Source organism: Ochotona princeps, chromosome 2 (assembly GCF_030435755.1).
Source record: "Ochotona princeps isolate mOchPri1 chromosome 2, mOchPri1.hap1, whole genome shotgun sequence".
Lineage (NCBI taxonomy): Eukaryota > Metazoa > Chordata > Mammalia > Lagomorpha > Ochotonidae > Ochotona > Ochotona princeps.
This window is the reverse complement of record NC_080833.1, coordinates 34,351,865-34,370,719: the sequence shown is the minus strand read 5'-3', so window position 1 is coordinate 34,370,719 and position 18,855 is coordinate 34,351,865. Positions and strand designations below refer to the sequence as shown.

The following is an 18,855-nucleotide window of genomic DNA, read 5'->3' as shown; positions in this document are numbered from 1 at the left end:
TGTGTGTGTGTGGTCTGGCTGTGAGCCAGGACCAGAGGAAGGGCCTCCTGGTGCACACAGGGGCTGGATGGGAGCATGGGCTTGGTTGTGGTTTTGCTGGTGCTGGGTGTGGTTCTTGGTTGCAGTTCGGGGTGGGTGTGGCAGAGGCTGCCTGAACTGCAGCACCAGTGGATGTGATGTGACAGCAAGGATCAGCCCAACATTTCCCCTCCCCCACTCGCAGTCCTACTAGGGAGGGCGAGGCCTTTTCTCTTACCTCATTCCTCCTGCATCTCTTTCTGCTGGAGACTATAATCCCCTCAACCATAGAAGACGCATTTTTAAATAGCTATGGTAATGTACTGATTGATCAAGAAATTATTCTTTTGTAAACAAATGCATCTACTTAAATATAAATACGTTTGATAGAAGCAAAAGAACCCCCCTCATTTCCAGATAATGCATTATTCTCAACCCATCAGCACAACCCGGAAAAAGGCGCTACTCTTCCACCACAGCTGCTTTAACGGCGTCACCCTCTCTGTGCCCTTCCATCACCTACAATGGCGTGTCCTGCAGCCCCCAAAGCGGCTGTGGTCCGTGGACTCTAGAGCAGCAGCCAGTGCCTTGGGCGTCTTGTCCCAGAACACACACACGCAGCCCTCTGCAGACCCGTGTCTGCCTGGAGGAAGGCCCACGCGTGTGTGCGAAGAAGCAGTGAAGAAGGCCCAGAAGGGGCGAGGCGCGGTAGCCTAGAGGCTCAAGTCCTCCCCTTGAACGCACCAGGATCCCTTCTGGGCCCTGGTTCTGGTCCCCACCTCTCGTCTGTCTCCCTGTTTGTGGCTTGGGAAAGCCGTGGAGGACGGTCCAAATCCTTGGACCCTGTGCCCGCATGGCAGACCCACACGAAGCTCCTGCCTCCTGCCTCGAAATCAGAGCTCAGCTCTAGGCGTTGGGGAGACTTGGGAAGTGAATCGTCGCACAGAAATTCTTCCTCTCTGTGTCTCCTCCTCTCTGTATATCTCACTCTGCAATCACAATGAATAAATCGATCAAGAAAGAAAGAGAGTTAGAGCAAAAGAGAGAAGAGAGAAAGAAAGAAACAAGGAAAGAGGGAAAGAGCGAAAGAAAGAGCGAAAGAAAAAAAAGAAAGAATGTAAGAAGGCCCCAGGCGCTCTAAACAATTCCCGCATTCAATAGAACCCTCTCCTGGCTTAGGTAGCACAGCAGTGCAGTTTTGTCCCATCCCACTTCCCCCAAGGCAGAGATTGCACCCCATGACTTGGCAACCCACGGTGCCCTTGTTGGTGGCACAGACTCACCTTCAGCACAACCATGGAGGAGCTCAGAAACAGAGGCAGAGCTACTGGGCCCCGGAATCAGAGAAGAATCAACAGTCCAAGAGCTCAGTGAGGACTGTGGCTGCTGCAGGTGGAAGCCACTGGGAGCCGCCAGCAGCAGTCAGGCCCCTCTTTCTTATAGGCCAGACCCGTGGGAAATGTGGACCGTGATTGGCGTTGGGGCTCGGCCATGCCTTCCAGGGGCGGAGCCAAGAGCATCAGCCTAATCTCCTCAGAGTCCTGGCCTCTGGGGGGAGCTAGCGGGCATTCGGATGTTCCTTTCCCAACAAGGGGATGCTCTGGGGCACATGCGTGTTCCCTGCCTCCCACCCACGGAGTTGTCTTGGAGAACCTCTCATCAGGAGACACGTGAATGGGGTTTCCCACAAGTCCCAAAGGTCCATCTGACACCCTGGAATTGGCCTGCAGACTTTCCTGTTTCTGTGGGCTGTGTCCTTCATCAAACAGCCACAAGGCAGCAACCTCTCAAGCAACCTAGCACTCCTCATGCAAATTCCCTTCACCCATACTCGACACAGTGTCTGGATCTCAGCATGGGACTATTATGGCGTTCTTTTTCAAGGTCTAAGTAGAGATTTTGCCTGTGGTTGCCTGAACTGCAAACTTGCTGATGTCTTCTGGCAACAATGATCAGCTCAAAATGTTCCCCTTCCATCTTGTGTTCTTCGGAATTAGGAGGGTCTTTTCACTCACCCTCATCTGGATACATCTCTTCCTGCTTGGGACTATAATATCCTCAATCCTACAATAAATATTTTTAAAGAAACAAATGTATGTTTTAAAAGAATCAATGTATTTTGGGCTCAGTGTGGTGGACTAGCAGGTGGGGTTTCTTGCCTTGAGTGCTTCAGGATCCCAAATGGATGTCGGTTCTAATCCCGACAGCTCCACTTCCCATGTAGCCCCCTGCTTGTGACAGGGAGGGCAGTCGAGGATGGCTAAAAGCCATGGGTCCCTACACCTGAGTGGGAGACCTGGAGGAAGTTCCTGGCTCCTGGCTTTGGATGAGCTCAGCACCAGCTGTGGCCGTCACTGTGGGAGTGAATCGTCTCACAGAACCATCTTCCTCTCTGTCTCTCCTCCTCTCTGTATATCTGATGTTACAAATCAGTAAATAAACCTTGTAAAATAATAAATGTATTTGCTTTAAAATGAATGTTTTCCCTTAAAGATAAATATGTTTAATACAAATAAACAACCCCAGGAAACCTCCGGAGTGCAGATTACTTTCAGCCCATCAGCACACACCGAAATCAGGATTTCATCCATCATGGTAGTGTCACCCTGTCCGTGCTCTTCTGTCACCCACAATTGTCGCTGACCAGCAGCCCCCAAAAGCGACTGTGGTCTGTGGACTCTAGAGCAGCAGCCAGGCCCTGGGAGGCTTGTCCCAGAACACAGAACTGCAGCTCTCTGCAGGCCCCTGCCTGCCTGGGGGAAGTCCCACACACGCTTGCGTGCATGCGAGGACGCCGTCAAGAAGTCAACCCCACACTCTGCACGACCCTCTGCATCACAGGCAGCACAGCACGGAAGATGAGGCCCGCCCTATGTCTCCAAGGCAGAGATTGCACCCCACAATGCTGCGACCCTCAGAGCCCGTGAGCAGGGGCACAGACCCACCCTAGCAGGTGCACAGAATACCTCAAACCATCAGATGGAGTGAACCATCAGATGGAACATCTTTCTCTCTTTCTCTCCTTCTTTCAGTACAAAATAATAATAATAATAATAAAAACTTGAACCGAGACAAAGCAAACCGAAACGAAAACCAGACATTGTTGGAAAGCATTGACACATTGGTGTTTTCAAACATGGCATCATTATGCATCTTAATGTTTTATAAGTTCACTAAGAGACTCTTTTTAGGTGCAAAGACACACATTTGTTGAAAATGAATTTGCCACAGCATCAGCTGGCAGAGGCTGGCACTGGGGGCTAATTCTGTCAAGTTAAACTGCAGAACCAGCTGGAGAGTGCATGGTCCGGGAGTGAGAATGGCCTAGTAGGGAAACAGTGGGCACCTCCCTCTTGGGTTACCACTCCCACTGGAGAGCTTGAAAACCAGGCCTGGGGCAGGGGTGGCTGGACACAACAGCACCCGCCAGCATGTGTGTGGGCTGGATATGGATAGTAGGGCTGGTTGGGTTGAACTAGGTTTCAATGCCCATTGACATGTACGAGAGCTAAATGGGATGTGGGACAGACTGAACAAGTCTGTGGTACTTACTGGCAAGCATGGGAACCAGGATAGGGTACAGGCCCGGTGGGGGTTATTGGGAGTCGCGCCGACTAGGCTGCAGCTCCCACTGGTTTGTGTGAGGACCGAGTATGAAATAGGCAGGATCAGGCTGGACTGCAAGACCCGTTGTTTTGTGTGGAAGACAGGGCTGGACACAGCACTGACCTCGCAATTGCAATCATCAGCATATGCATAAGCTGATTGAGACGATGGACTGTGCCAGACCCTGTACTGGCAAGCACACACAAGAATCAGGTCTGGGATCGCCTCAGATGAAGTATCATTGGGGATACCTCCAGCAGAAGTGTTGATCTCAGAACCCCAACCATGATGAGACTATGTCAGCCAGTGGATTCTGAAGAGATTTCATCATGTTTGGAACGGTGACACTGGTAGCATTTCCGAACTGTTGAACTATGGAAATTGCTTGGGCAGGGCCCTCAGAGCATGCCCCACATGGAGGACCTGGGATGGGTGGGAGGCTGGGTGGGGCTTCTCCCTTTATCTCTCCTCTTCCCCCAGAAAGGGAAAAAGAAATTACTGTGGAAGCAATGGTCTGACCCACTTTCCTGTAGCCTTTGACCCTTTGTGACCTAATCAATTATGTAATAAAGCTTTATCTATCTATCTATCTATCTATCTATCTATCTATCTATGTATAAGCACATTCTTCTCATTAAATGCTTCATTGTCTCATATATCATATAGCAGCATCATTTTCTTCAAGAAGCTTCTTGATTTTCTTTGTCATTTCTTCAGCGACACATTAGTCATTCACTAGCATGTTTTTTTTTTTTTTTGAAGATTTATTATTATTGGAAAGCCGGATATGCAGAGAGGAGGAGAGACAGAGAAGAAGATCTTCCATCCGATGTTTCACTCCCCAAGTGAGCCACAACGGGCCGGTGCGTGCCGATCCGATGCCGGGAACCAGGAACCCCTTCTGGGTCTCCCACGCGGGTGCAGGGTCCCAATGCATTGGGCCATCCTCGACTGCTTTCCCAGGCCACAAGCAGGGAGCTGGATAGGAAGTGGAGCTGCCGGGATTAGAACCGGCGCCCATATGGGATCCCGGGGCGTTCTAGGCGAGGACTTAGCTGCTAGGCCACACCGCCGGGCCCATCACTAGCATGTTATTGAACTTCATGGTGCTGTTAATTTCTTGTTTTTATTCCGTTGTTGATTTTGTTCTGTAGCTTTTCATTTCAGGGACTATAGAGTAACTGTGTAGTGCAGATTATCATATCGAGATGTGAGGATACAATGCAGTATGCATCTCTACTTCCACACAAAGATGGACTCCCAATGAAACTGTTTAGTATATCTTGACAATAGGATGCTGGACTCTGCCATCGTCCATGCCCGCAATCATGGACAGAGCACTGTGCTATACTATAGTATACTATACTATAGTAATGATCTATACTATAGTAATGATATAGGGGAACTCAGAGAGGGGACAGGGAATTGGGGAGGGGATAAGGGAAATCCCAGGGCCTATGGAACTGTATCATAAAATGATAATAATAAAAAGAAGTACAATTTAAAAATAAATTAAAAAGAGCAGTTTGTCTCTTGACCTAGTGCCCATAGGGGATGCTGACACTACATTCATCCCTAGTGCTAGAGTGCTAGACATCTAATTCTGGGATTTTGCTATATACATCTATTTTTTCATTTCCCTTCATTATAAAAGGCCTATTTTCACTAGGGAGAGAGAGAGCTAGACAGAGTGGTCTTCCGTCCATTGGTTCCCTCCTCCAATGTGGCACTGTCATTTCGGGAGGAGTTGCATTTGAGGCTGCAAGTCACTCTGCACTAGTCCCATGATATGCTGGGCTCAAGTGCTGAAGGGTATCCGGTTTCCAGGGAGGACTGGAATGATTGTCCTATCCCAGCCCCATTCCCTTGCACACCAGGACTACACTAGATAAGTGTATGTGTATGTGCATTTTCAATATGTTTTGATTTTGCTGTGTGCTTTCAGGACCATTACTTTGAAGATGTATTGATTTAGGGCCAGCTCAATGACTCAGTTAACTAATCTTCCATCAGCAAGGAACAGATTTCTGTGTGGGTCTCCAATTGTGTTCAGGCTGCTCCACTTTGCATCCAGTCTCCTACTTGTGGCCTGGGAAAGCAGTGGAGGGTAACCCAAAGCCTTGTGACCCTGCACCCACATGGGTGTCCCTGAGGTAGCCCCTGGCAACTGGCATTCAAATAATCGACTCCAGGCTTTGTGGCCCTGTGGGGTGGAAACCAATGGTTGGAGAATATTTTTGTCTCTCCTTGTCTCTGTAAATGTGCCTTCCCAATAAAATAAAAAAATCAATCTTTCTTTCTTTCTTTCTTTCTTTCTTTCTTTCTTTCCTTTTCTTTCCTTTTCTTTCCTTTTCTTTCCTTTTCTTTCTTTCGTTCTTTCCAAAAACAGCCTGTAAAACCTTTGCAATGGAGAGTGACGGGGAAAACTGGAGTGAGACCTTTTAACGTCCAGTTGACTCTCCCAATGCTTACAATGGCCACTCACAGCCAGGAGCCACAGTCTCCATCTGGTCTCCCACACAAGGCCACACTCTTAGACAAATTGCATGTGCTTCCACTTGCCTCCATTCAGAGGCCTGCTTACTCCTGGCATTCTTGGCTGAGACGTTTCCCAGGTGCCTCCAGCAAGACCTCCTTCCAACGGGCCCAGGCACAGCATTTCCTACCTGTCACTCAGCTTGTCCATTCCTGATACCCTCTTACCACCCACACCCTGCCTTTTCTGGCACAGTAGGATTCCCCAAGCTGCTCTGACACCCACAACGCTAGTGAGCTAGTCAGTCACTCTTCTGTAGGCCTCTGCTTTTGACCCTATATAGGGCCATGAGTGGAGAAAGGATTCTTGCTTTCAGGCTGGCTCACTTTCCTAACTGACTTGTGCATCATGCAACTATATCACTGGGGGACAGGCACATAATGATGGTCGTGTTGAAACACACACACACACACACACACACACACACACATCAATGCACACATTTAATTTTTTTCAAGTTTTATTGAAAAGGCAGAGGGACAGTCTTCTCAATCAATCAATCTTATCTGAGACACAGAAGCATGAGATCTTCCTCGGAGTTCCTGGGTCTGCACAATACTGAAAAATGACAATGCAGCATAAAATTCATACAGAGTTGATCATCCCAGTTGGCTCCCGAGAACACACACATCCTCCGTGTGAGTTCTCATTCTGCTTCCAATGCTGCCTTGCTGCTAATCCATGTTCTGCGAGGCAGCAAGGCAAGGCTGCAGAACTTCTCTCATTTCCTTGGAGGTGACCCAGGCTGAGTGTCCAGGTGCTGGCTCAGCTTGTTCTGGCCCAGGTGGTAGCAGGCCTTGAAGGGGACAATCAGTGGAGACCAGATCTCCCAGTGTCTCTCTGCCTTCTGAATAGTTGAAAATTGAAAAATGAAGCAGACACCTCTTGAGGTTAGGAAGCCAAATGAAGGCACAGAGCAGACTCCCCTGCTCTATCGGTGGCCAATGCCTTGGTCAAGAATTGTGGTTTTGTCAAAGACGTGTATGAACAGGTGCTTAGAGTTGTATGCTCTTGTTTTTCCAATTAAACAGCAAACGTGTATGTGCAATTCAAAACAACTTCCTTTTCAATCATCTCAACTTGATGTCTCTGGAGTGACAGTCTTCGTGAGCACTCTGACGGTCATCTGTAGAGAAGACACTTCACGAGTCTTTGTGATAGGTGATGTGAGACATAACAGCAGCAGGTCCACTCCATCAGGAAATCTCAGCTCGGCTGTGATTTGTGTGTGCTGGGACTCCATCTTGGCATCGACAGCTTCCACAGAACTCCTTGATGGGAGTTCACAGGTCTTGATGAAGATCATTTGTGGACTTTCTGATGCTGCTGTACATGGTCAGATCGTGCAAAAGTCTTGTTGCATTTGGGACACATGTAGGGACGCTCCCCACTGTGCTTCCTCTTGTGTCTGGTGAGCTCGTCTTTGCGGGAGAATGTCCATGTGCATCCTGTGATGTCGCATGCATAGGGCCTTTCCCCTGCAGAAGAGACCGAACGTGAGACTTGTCCCATTTCAGGGTAGAGGGCTGTAGGGGGCACAATGTTGAAAGTGAAAAGGTTTTGAGCATGTTGTGAGAGGAGAAGTACTGGGGGGAGGTGGCGAATGACACACAGAGAGGCAGGACAGCTTGAGATGGAGGGATGAGAAGAAGCCACACAGCCAGGGAAGGAAGAAAGAAAAGTAGGAACAGCGGGAGTAGCAGCACAGCCCATGGAGGAAGAAGAGTGAAGTGAAGGCAATGTAGGGTAGGTCGCTCTAGAACAGGGTCCATGAAGTGACAGTGCCCTTAGATGAAGGGAGGCTCGAGAACCTTCCTAAGGAACCAAACATAGTCCTCTACTTGTTCCCATCATGTCAGCACAAGCTATGCCACTGCTTGGGAAAGACAGTGGAAAAGGATCCAGGTTTTGGGCCAGTGTCACTTATGCAGAGACACAGAAGAAGCTCCTGGCTGTCTCTTAGCTGAACATTGATCACTGTGGCAACCACAAGGGTGTGGTGAACCAGCAGAAGGAAGGGTACTCCGCCTCACCCTCTGCTTGTAACTCTTTCTTATTACACTTGTTTAAATACCCAAAGAGAAGAAGCAGGAACTTGTGCCGCTAACCCTGGATCCTCACTCACCTTTGTGTCTGCGCTCATGGATTCGGAGGTGGGATGGCTTGGAATACGATTTGCCACAGTCTGGATAGGTACAGATGTAGGGCTTCAAGCGCTCAGGATTCTTCTGGAACTGAGAGTGCTGGGTCGTCGGTAGGTTGCAATCCTGCTGTGCTGGGAGTTGTCCTTGCACCAAATAAGAACTTGAAAAGCATTGTGGAGTTTGTGCTTGGATCCAAGGGTAACTTGAAACAGACAGGCACCCTGGATGTGGCCCTGAGTAGGACGCAGGCTGCATCATATAGGCTCCTTGGAGGGTCTGGTCACCACCGGGCATCACCATCTGTACTCCATAGAGGTTCTGGCTTCCTGTGGGGCTGACCACGTGGCCTCCACTGAAGGTCTGGTAACCTGTGGTGGTCATCATCTGACCCCCATGGAGAGTCTGGCCAATGCTGGGAGTCATCATCTGGATCCCAGTGGGGATCTGATCAAGTGACGGAGTCATGACTTGACCACCGTAGAGGGTCTGTGCACAGGGTGTTGACATCATCATCTGCCCAACACAGAGGGTCTGGTCAGCCTTCGGAGGAAACGCTTGATCCGCATAGAGGGTCTGCCCACACATGGGGCTCACCATCTGCATCCCACAGAGCTGTGGGTCAACTGTGCTGCGCATCATCTGGCCAAGTGAGAGGCTCTGGGGACTTGTGGATGTGACCACCTGACCCACACTCAGGGTCTGATCACCACCAGGACCCAGCCCAGGCCTCTCTTGCAGACTTGTCATCGGAGCCTCACAGAGACTCTGCTGATCACTGGAGCCATTGATGTGGCCATCCGACGTCATCTGCCTGCTCTGGAGAGTCTTCAACGGGCCACCTTCACTGGGGATGGCTGTGCTGAAGGCAGCGGCATCTGTCTTCTCACAATGGCTTGGGCAGGTTTCTGCAATGTCCATGCCACCCGTCCTCTGGGAGCCTGCGCTGGGCTTGGTCTGATCCCAGGAACTCAGCATCTGGTCCATGCAAACTGTCTGCTTTGGGACTCCGAGAGGAGTATTAAGGGCTGCCACAGGCAGGGCTGTTGAGTCCTGGCTGAGCAATATGTCCAGGAGGCTGTCACAAGGTGCAGAAGTCATGATTGTGGGTGTCAGGCTAGGAATGCCAAGGCTCTGCATGGACACATGCCAGCTGCTCTCATCGCATGCAGCTGGAGGCATGTGGAGCTGTGGCTGTGGCACCGCTGACATTTGAGTCTGTTCTTTCTGTGCTGAAGAAGTGTCCTGGGCACACTCGCTGTCCTCAGCTGTGACAGGGAAGGAGGACATGTCTTCACTGTTACCCGATGACAGAAATATGTCTTCTGTTGTGGGATTCTGCAAAAATTTCAGAAAAAGGGTTCTATAAATCATAAGTGAAGACAGAAGGAATTAGTAAAAAGGAAGGAAAAGAAAAGAAGGTAGAATTAGTAGTCCACCTCATCCTCAATTCCAGCCACATCTCCAATTCGCTATACATGCCAGTCCCTGGTTTAGCTAGCCAGGAAACTTGCAAGAGCAGCATTTCACCAGAAAGGTGCTACAGTCTCATGTGTCTTGTCCTTCACAAATTAACTCCACCATGTGCAACCTCGCCCGGGACATCCTCTTTCTGAGTTGTGATGATAGGGTGAGAATAATGTATTGCCGTCTGGAAACGTAGGGCATTACTTTGCTTAAGTTCCTATCCCAACAAGGGGATGCTCTGGGGCACATGTGTGTTCTTGCATGTCCTCCCACCACGGGGTTGTCTTGGGAGAACCTCTCATCAGGAGACACGTGAATGGGGTTTCCCACAAGTCCCAAAGGTCCATCTGACACCCTGGAATTGGCCTGCAGACTTTTCTGTTTCCGTGGGCTGTGTCCTTCATCAAACAGCCACAAGGCAGCAACCTCTCAAGCAACCTAGCACTCCTCATGCCAATCCCCCAGCTCCACTCTTGACTGGCAATGGAAGCGACATGCCTTCCAGTGTCACGTCCTGAAGATTCTGTCAGAGCAGGGTTTGCCGACAAACTAGGGCTCACGTGAGGGGCCACTCACCTCCTGCTTCTGCCTCAAGTCTCAGTCCAGGGTGGTGCCCATAAGCTCAGCCACACCCATTCCCAGCAAGAACTAGACTCCAGACAGTTTTCCAGAAGAGCAGTCCTGCCGAAGCTCACCTGGCCTGGACCCTGCCCATTGTGTCACCATTGAGACATGCCAGCCTGGGTCAACCCACTGCTATTGCCTCTGACATGAGTGCATGCAGGCGGGACAGGGCGAGCAAGCATCGCTAGATGCCCTGGACTAGGGACGCATCAGAATGCGGGCCACTGAGCGCTTGTTTGACATGGATAGAAGGATTTCTGGAAGCTTCCAAGTACCGAGTCTCCTTACCCGCACATAATGGTGGGAGCTGAGATGGGGCAGATTTGAGGGAGAATCTGAGACCCTCCTTGCATCCCACCAAATCATCTGACCTCCCACGCACAAGGGGTGGGTCTGGCCAGGCTTGGTCTCAGCACCTGCTGGAATGTTGTGACTGGGCCTTGGCAACTGTGGTATGTGTGTGTGTGTGTGTGTGTGTGTGTGTGGTCTGGCTGTGAGGCAGGACCAGAGGAAGGGCCTCCTGGTGCACACAGGGGCTGGATGGGAGCATGGGCTTGGTTGTGGTTTTGCTGGTGCTGGGTGTGGTTCTTGGTTGCAGTTCGGGGTGGGTGTGGCAGAGGCTGCCTGAACTGCAGCACCAGTGGATGTGATGTGACAGCAAGGATCAGCCCAACATTTCCCCTCCCCCACTCGCAGTCCTATTAGGGAGGGCGAGGCCTTTTCTCTTACCTCATTCCTCCTGCATCTCTTTCTGCTTGAGACTATAATCCCCTCAACCATAGAAGACACATTTTTAAATAGCTATGGTAATGTACTGATTGATCAAGAAATTATTCTTTTGTAAACAAATGCATCTACTTAAATATAAATACGTTTGATAGAAGCAAAAGAACCCCCCTCATTTCCAGATAACGCATTATTCTCAACCCATCAGCACAACCCGGAAAAAGGCGCTACTCTTCCACCACAGCTGCTTTAACGGCGTCACCCTCTCTGTGCCCTTCCATCACCTACAATGGCGTGTCCTGCAGCCCCCAAAGCGGCTGTGGTCCGTGGACTCTAGGGCAGCAGCCAGTGCCTTGGGCGTCTTGTCCCAGAACACACACACGCAGCCCTCTGCAGACCCGTGTCTGCCTGGAGGAAGGCCCACGCGTGTGTGCGAAGAAGCAGTGAAGAAGGCCCAGAAGGGGCGAGGCGCGGTAGCCTAGAGGCTCAAGTCCTCCCCTTGAACGCACCAGGATCCCTTCTGGGCCCTGGTTCTGGTCCCCACTTCTCGTCTGTCTCCCTGTTTGTGGCTTGGGAAAGCCGTGGAGGACGGCCCAAATCCTTGGACCCTGTGCCCGCATGGCAGACCCACATGAAGCTCCTGCCTCCTGCCTCGAAATCAGAGCTCAGCTCTAGGCGTTGGGGAGACTTGGGAAGTGAATCGTCGCACAGAAATTCTTCCTCTCTGTGTCTCCTCCTCTCTGTATATCTCACTCTGCAATCACAATGAATAAATCGATCAAGAAAGAAAGAGAGTTAGAGCAAAAGAGAGAAAGAGAGAAAGAAAGAAACAAGGAAAGAGGGAAAGAGCGAAAGAAAGAGCGAAAGAAAAAAAGAAAGAATGTAAGAAGGCCCCAGGCGCTCTAAACAATTTCCACATTCAATAGAACCCTCTCCCTGGCTTAGGTAGCACAGCAGTGCAGTTTTGTCCCATCCCACTTCCCCAAGGCAGAGATTGCACCCCACGACTTGGCAACCCACGGTGCCCTTGTTGGCGGCACAGACTCACCTTCAGCACAACCATGGAGGAGCTCAGAAACAGAGGCAGAGCTACTGGGCCCCGGAATCAGAGGAAGAATCAAAGTCCAAGAGCTCAGTGAGGACTGTGGCTGCTGCAGGTGGAAGCCACTGGGAGCCGCCAGCAGCAGTCAGGCCCTCTTTCTTATAGGCCAGACCCGTGGGAATGTGGACCGTGATTGGCGTTGGGGCTCAGCCATGCCTTCCAGGGGCGGAGCCAAGAGCATCAGCCTAATCTCCTCAGAGTCCTGGCCTCTGGGGGGAGCTAGCGGGCATTCGGATGTTCCTTTCCCAACAAGGGGATGCTCTGGGGCACATGCGTGTTCCCTGCCCTCCCACCACGGGGTTGTCTTGGGAGAACCTCTCATCAGGAGACACGTGAATGGGGTTTCCCACAAGTCCCAAAGGTCCATCTGACACCCTGGAATTGGCCTGCAGACTTTTCTGTTTCCGTGGGCTGTGTCCTTCATCAAACAGCCACAAGGCAGCAACCTCTCAAGCAACCTAGCACTCCTCATGCCAATCCCCCAGCCCCACTCTTGACTGGCAATGGAAGCGACATGCCTTCCAGTGTCACGTCCTGAAGATTCTGTCAGAGCAGGGTTTGCCGACAAACTAGGGCTCACGTGAGGGGCCACTCACCTCCTGCTTCTGCCTCAAGTCTCAGTCCAGGGTGGTGCCCATAAGCTCAGCCACACCCATTCCCAGCAAGAACTAGACTCCAGACAGTTTTCCAGAAGAGCAGTCCTGCCGAAGCTCACCTGGCCTGGACCCTGCCCATTGTGTCACCATTGAGACATGCCAGCCTGGGTCAACCCACTGCTATTGCCTCTGACATGAGTGCATGCAGGCGGGACAGGGCGAGCAAGCATCGCTAGATGCCCTGGACTAGGGACGCATCAGAATGCGGGCCACTGAGCGCTTGTTTGACATGGATAGAAGGATTTCTGGAAGCTTCCAAGTACCGAGTCTCCTTACCCGCACATAATGGTGGGAGCTGAGATGGGGCAGATTTGAGGGAGAATCTGAGACCCTCCTTGCATCCCACCAAATCATCTGACCTCCCACGCACAAGGGGTGGGTCTGGCCAGGCTTGGTCTCAGCACCTGCTGGAATGTTGTGACTGGGCCTTGGCAACTGTGGTGTGTGTGTGTGTGTGTGTGTGTGTGTGTGTGTGTGTGTGGTCTGGCTGTGAGGCAGGACCAGAGGAAGGGCCTCCTGGTGCACACAGGGGCTGGATGGGAGCATGGGCTTGGTTGTGGTTTTGCTGGTGCTGGGTGTGGTTCTTGGTTGCAGTTCGGGGTGGGTGTGGCAGAGGCTGCCTGAACTGCAGCACCAGTGGATGTGATGTGACAGCAAGGATCAGCCCAACATTTCCCCTCCCCCACTCGCAGTCCTACTAGGGAGGGCGAGGCCTTTTCTCTTACCTCATTCCTCCTGCATCTCTTTCTGCTTGAGACTATAATCCCCTCAACCATAGAAGACGCATTTTTAAATAGCTATGGTAATGTACTGATTGATCAAGAAATTATTCTTTTGTAAACAAATGCATCTACTTAAATATAAATACGTTTGATAGAAGCAAAAGAACCCCCCTCATTTCCAGATAATGCATTATTCTCAACCCATCAGCACAACCCGGAAAAAGGCGCTACTCTTCCACCACAGCTGCTTTAACGGCGTCACCCTCTCTGTGCCCTTCCATCACCTACAATGGCGTGTCCTGCAGCCCCCAAAGCGGCTGTGGTCCGTGGACTCTAGGGCAGCAGCCAGTGCCTTGGGCGTCTTGTCCCAGAACACACACACGCAGCCCTCTGCAGACCCGTGTCTGCCTGGAGGAAGGCCCACGCGTGTGTGCGAAGAAGCAGTGAAGAAGGCCCAGAAGGGGCGAGGCGCGGTAGCCTAGAGGCTCAAGTCCTCCCCTTGAACGCACCAGGATCCCTTCTGGGCCCTGGTTCTGGTCCCCACTTCTCGTCTGTCTCCCTGTTTGTGGCTTGGGAAAGCCGTGGAGGACGGCCCAAATCCTTGGACCCTGTGCCCGCATGGCAGACCCACACGAAGCTCCTGCCTCCTGCCTCGAAATCAGAGCTCAGCTCTAGGCGTTGGGGAGACTTGGGAAGTGAATCGTCGCACAGAAATTCTTCCTCTCTGTGTCTCCTCCTCTCTGTATATCTCACTCTGCAATCACAATGAATAAATCAATCAAGAAAGAAAGAGAGTTAGAGCAAAAGAGAGAAAGAGAGAAAGAAAGAAACAAGGAAAGAGGGAAAGAGCGAAAGAAAGAGCGAAAGAAAAAAAGAAAGAATGTAAGAAGGCCCCAGGCGCTCTAAACAATTTCCACATTCAATAGAACCCTCTCCCTGGCTTAGGTAGCACAGCAGTGCAGTTTTGTCCCATCCCACTTCCCCAAGGCAGAGATTGCACCCCACGACTTGGCAACCCACGGTGCCCTTGTTGGCGGCACAGACTCACCTTCAGCACAACCATGGAGGAGCTCAGAAACAGAGGCAGAGCTACTGGGCCCCGGAATCAGAGGAAGAATCAAAGTCCAAGAGCTCAGTGAGGACTGTGGCTGCTGCAGGTGGAAGCCACTGGGAGCCGCCAGCAGCAGTCAGGCCCTCTTTCTTATAGGCCAGACCCGTGGGAATGTGGACCGTGATTGGCGTTGGGGCTCGGCCATGCCTTCCAGGGGCGGAGCCAAGAGCATCAGCCTAATCTCCTCAGAGTCCTGGCCTCTGGGGGGAGCTAGCGGGCATTCGGATGTTCCTTTCCCAACAAGGGGATGCTCTGGGGCACATGCGTGTTCCCTGCCCTCCCACCACGGGGTTGTCTTGGGAGAACCTCTCATCAGGAGACACGTGAATGGGGTTTCCCACAAGTCCCAAAGGTCCATCTGACACCCTGGAATTGGCCTGCAGACTTTTCTGTTTCCGTGGGCTGTGTCCTTCATCAAACAGCCACAAGGCAGCAACCTCTCAAGCAACCTAGCACTCCTCATGCCAATCCCCCAGCCCCACTCTTGACTGGCAATGGAAGCGACATGCCTTCCAGTGTCACGTCCTGAAGATTCTGTCAGAGCAGGGTTTGCCGACAAACTAGGGCTCACGTGAGGGGCCACTCACCTCCTGCTTCTGCCTCAAGTCTCAGTCCAGGGTGGTGCCCATAAGCTCAGCCACACCCATTCCCAGCAAGAACTAGACTCCAGACAGTTTTCCAGAAGAGCAGTCCTGCCGAAGCTCACCTGGCCTGGACCCTGCCCATTGTGTCACCATTGAGACATGCCAGCCTGGGTCAACCCACTGCTATTGCCTCTGACATGAGTGCATGCAGGCGGGACAGGGCGAGCAAGCATCGCTAGATGCCCTGGACTAGGGACGCATCAGAATGCGGGCCACTGAGCGCTTGTTTGACATGGATAGAAGGATTTCTGGAAGCTTCCAAGTACCGAGTCTCCTTACCCGCACATAATGGTGGGAGCTGAGATGGGGCAGATTTGAGGGAGAATCTGAGACCCTCCTTGCATCCCACCAAATCATCTGACCTCCCACGCACAAGGGGTGGGTCTGGCCAGGCTTGGTCTCAGCACCTGCTGGAATGTTGTGACTGGGCCTTGGCAACTGTGGTGTGTGTGTGTGTGTGTGTGTGTGTGTGTGTGTGTGTGGTCTGGCTGTGAGGCAGGACCAGAGGAAGGGCCTCCTGGTGCACACAGGGGCTGGATGGGAGCATGGGCTTGGTTGTGGTTTTGCTGGTGCTGGGTGTGGTTCTTGGTTGCAGTTCGGGGTGGGTGTGGCAGAGGCTGCCTGAACTGCAGCACCAGTGGATGTGATGTGACAGCAAGGATCAGCCCAACATTTCCCCTCCCCCACTCGCAGTCCTACTAGGGAGGGCGAGGCCTTTTCTCTTACCTCATTCCTCCTGCATCTCTTTCTGCTTGAGACTATAATCCCCTCAACCATAGAAGACGCATTTTTAAATAGCTATGGTAATGTACTGATTGATCAAGAAATTATTCTTTTGTAAACAAATGCATCTACTTAAATATAAATACGTTTGATAGAAGCAAAAGAACCCCCCTCATTTCCAGATAATGCATTATTCTCAACCCATCAGCACAACCCGGAAAAAGGCGCTACTCTTCCACCACAGCTGCTTTAACGGCGTCACCCTCTCTGTGCCCTTCCATCACCTACAATGGCGTGTCCTGCAGCCCCCAAAGCGGCTGTGGTCCGTGGACTCTAGAGCAGCAGCCAGTGCCTTGGGCATCTTGTCCCAGAACACACACACGCAGCCCTCTGCAGACCCGTGTCTGCCTGGAGGAAGGCCCACGCGTGTGTGCAAAGAAGCAGTGAAGAAGGCCCAGAAGGGGCGAGGCGCGGTAGCCTAGAGGCTCAAGTCCTCCCCTTGAACGCACCAGGATCCCTTCTGGGCCCTGGTTCTGGTCCCCACTTCTCGTCTGTCTCCCTGTTTGTGGCTTGGGAAAGCCGTGGAGGACGGTCCAAATCCTTGGACCCTGTGCCCGCATGGCAGACCCACACGAAGCTCCTGCCTCCTGCCTCGAAATCAGAGCTCAGCTCTAGGCGTTGGGGAGACTTGGGAAGTGAATCGTCGCACAGAAATTCTTCCTCTCTGTGTCTCCTCCTCTCTGTATATCTCACTCTGCAATCACAATGAATAAATCGATCAAGAAAGAAAGAGAGTTAGAGCAAAAGAGAGAAAGAGAGAAAGAAAGAAACAAGGAAAGAGGGAAAGAGCGAAAGAAAGAGCGAAAGAAAAAAAGAAAGAATGTAAGAAGGCCCCAGGCGCTCTAAACAATTCCCGCATTCAATAGAACCCTCTCCCTGGCTTAGGTAGCACAGCAGTGCAGTTTTGTCCCATCCCACTTCCCCAAGGCAGAGATTGCACCCCATGACTTGGCAACCCACGGTGCCCTTGTTGGCGGCACAGACTCACCTTCAGCACAACCATGGAGGAGCTCAGAAACAGAGGCAGAGCTACTGGGCCCCGGAATCAGAGGAAGAATCAAAGTCCAAGAGCTCAGTGAGGACTGTGGCTGCTGCAGGTGGAAGCCACTGGGAGCCGCCAGCAGCAGTCAGGCCCTCTTTCTTATAGGCCAGACCCGTGGGAATGTGGACCGTGATTGGCGTTGGGGCTCAGCCATGCCTTCCAGGGGCGGAGCCAAGAGCATCAGCCTAATCTCCTCAGAGTCCTGGCCTCTGGGGGGAGCTAGCGGGCATTCGGATGTTCCTTTCCCAACAAGGGGATGCTCTGGGGCACATGCGTGTTCCCTGCCCTCCCACCACGGGGTTGTCTTGGGAGAACCTCTCATCAGGAGACACGTGAATGGGGTTTCCCACAAGTCCCAAAGGTCCATCTGACACCCTGGAATTGGCCTGCAGACTTTCCTGTTTCTGTGGGCTGTGTCCTTCATCAAACAGCCACAAGGCAGCAACCTCTCAAGCAACCTAGCACTCCTCATGCAAATTCCCTTCACCCATACTCGACACAGTGTCTGGATCTCAGCATGGACTATTATGGCGTTCTTTTTCAAGGTCTAAGTAGAGATTTTGCCTGTGGTTGCCTGAACTGCAAAACTTGCTGATGTCTTCTGGCAACAATGATCAGCTCAAAATGTTCCCCTTCCCATCTTGTGTTCTTCGGAATTAGGAGGGTCTTTTCACTCACCTCATCTGGATACATCTCTTTCCTGCTTGGGACTATAATATCCTCAATCCTACAATAAATATTTTTAAAGAAACAAATGTATGTTTTAAAAGAATCAATGTATTTTGGGCTCAGTGTGGTGGACTAGCAGGTGGGGTTTCTTGCCTTGAGTGCTTCAGGATCCCAAATGGATGTCGGTTCTAATCCCGACAGCTCCACTTCCCATGTAGCCCCCTGCTTGTGACCAGGGAGGGCAGTCGAGGATGGCTAAAAGCCATGGGTCCCTACACCTGAGTGGGAGACCTGGAGGAAGTTCCTGGCTCCTGGCTTTGGATGAGCTCAGCACCAGCTGTGGCCGTCACTGCGGGAGTGAATCGTCTCACAGAACATCTTCCTCTCTGTCTCTCCTCCTCTCTGTATATCTGATGTTACAAATCAGTAAATAAACCTTGTAAAATAATAAATGTATTTGCTTTAAAATGAATGTTTTCCCTTAAAGATAAATATGTTTAATACAAATAAACAACCCCAGGAAACCTCCGGAGTGCAGATTACTTTCAGCCCATCAGCACACACCGAAATCAGGATTTCATCCATCATGGTAGTGTCACCCTGTCCGTGCTCTTCTGTCACCCACAATTGTCGCTGACCAGCAGCCCCCAAAAGCGACTGTGGTCTGTGGACTCTAGAGCAGCAGCCAGGCCCTGGGAGGCTTGTCCCAGAACACAGAACTGCAGCTCTCTGCAGGCCCCTGCCTGCCTGGGGGAAGTCCCACACACGCTTGCGTGCATGCGAGGACGCCGTCAAGAAGTCAACCCCACACTCTGCACGACCCTCTGCATCACAGGCAGCACAGCACGGAAGATGAGGCCCGCCCTATGTCTCCAAGGCAGAGATTGCACCCCACAATGCTGCGACCCTCAGAGCCCGTGAGCAGGGGCACAGACCCACCCTAGCAGGTGCACAGAATACCTCAAACCATCAGATGGAGTGAACCATCAGATGGAACATCTTTCTCTC

At 51.6% G+C, this 18,855-nt stretch overlaps 1 protein-coding gene across 1 annotated transcript in view; it reads right to left on the bottom strand.

Annotated features, from left to right (window-relative positions):
- KLF18 (KLF transcription factor 18) overlaps positions 1–18,855 on the bottom strand; it is a 30,991-nt gene that overhangs the window by 5,878 nt on the left and 6,258 nt on the right. Inside the window, exons 2-4 of the mRNA XM_058680593.1 lie at positions 8,589–9,379; positions 8,286–8,345; positions 7,493–7,638 (exon numbers count right to left, since the gene is read on the bottom strand). Of these exons, the coding sequence (XP_058536576.1) occupies positions 7,493–7,638; positions 8,286–8,345; positions 8,589–9,379 (997 nt within the window). The remainder of the gene's footprint in view (positions 1–7,492; positions 7,639–8,285; positions 8,346–8,588; positions 9,380–18,855) is intronic.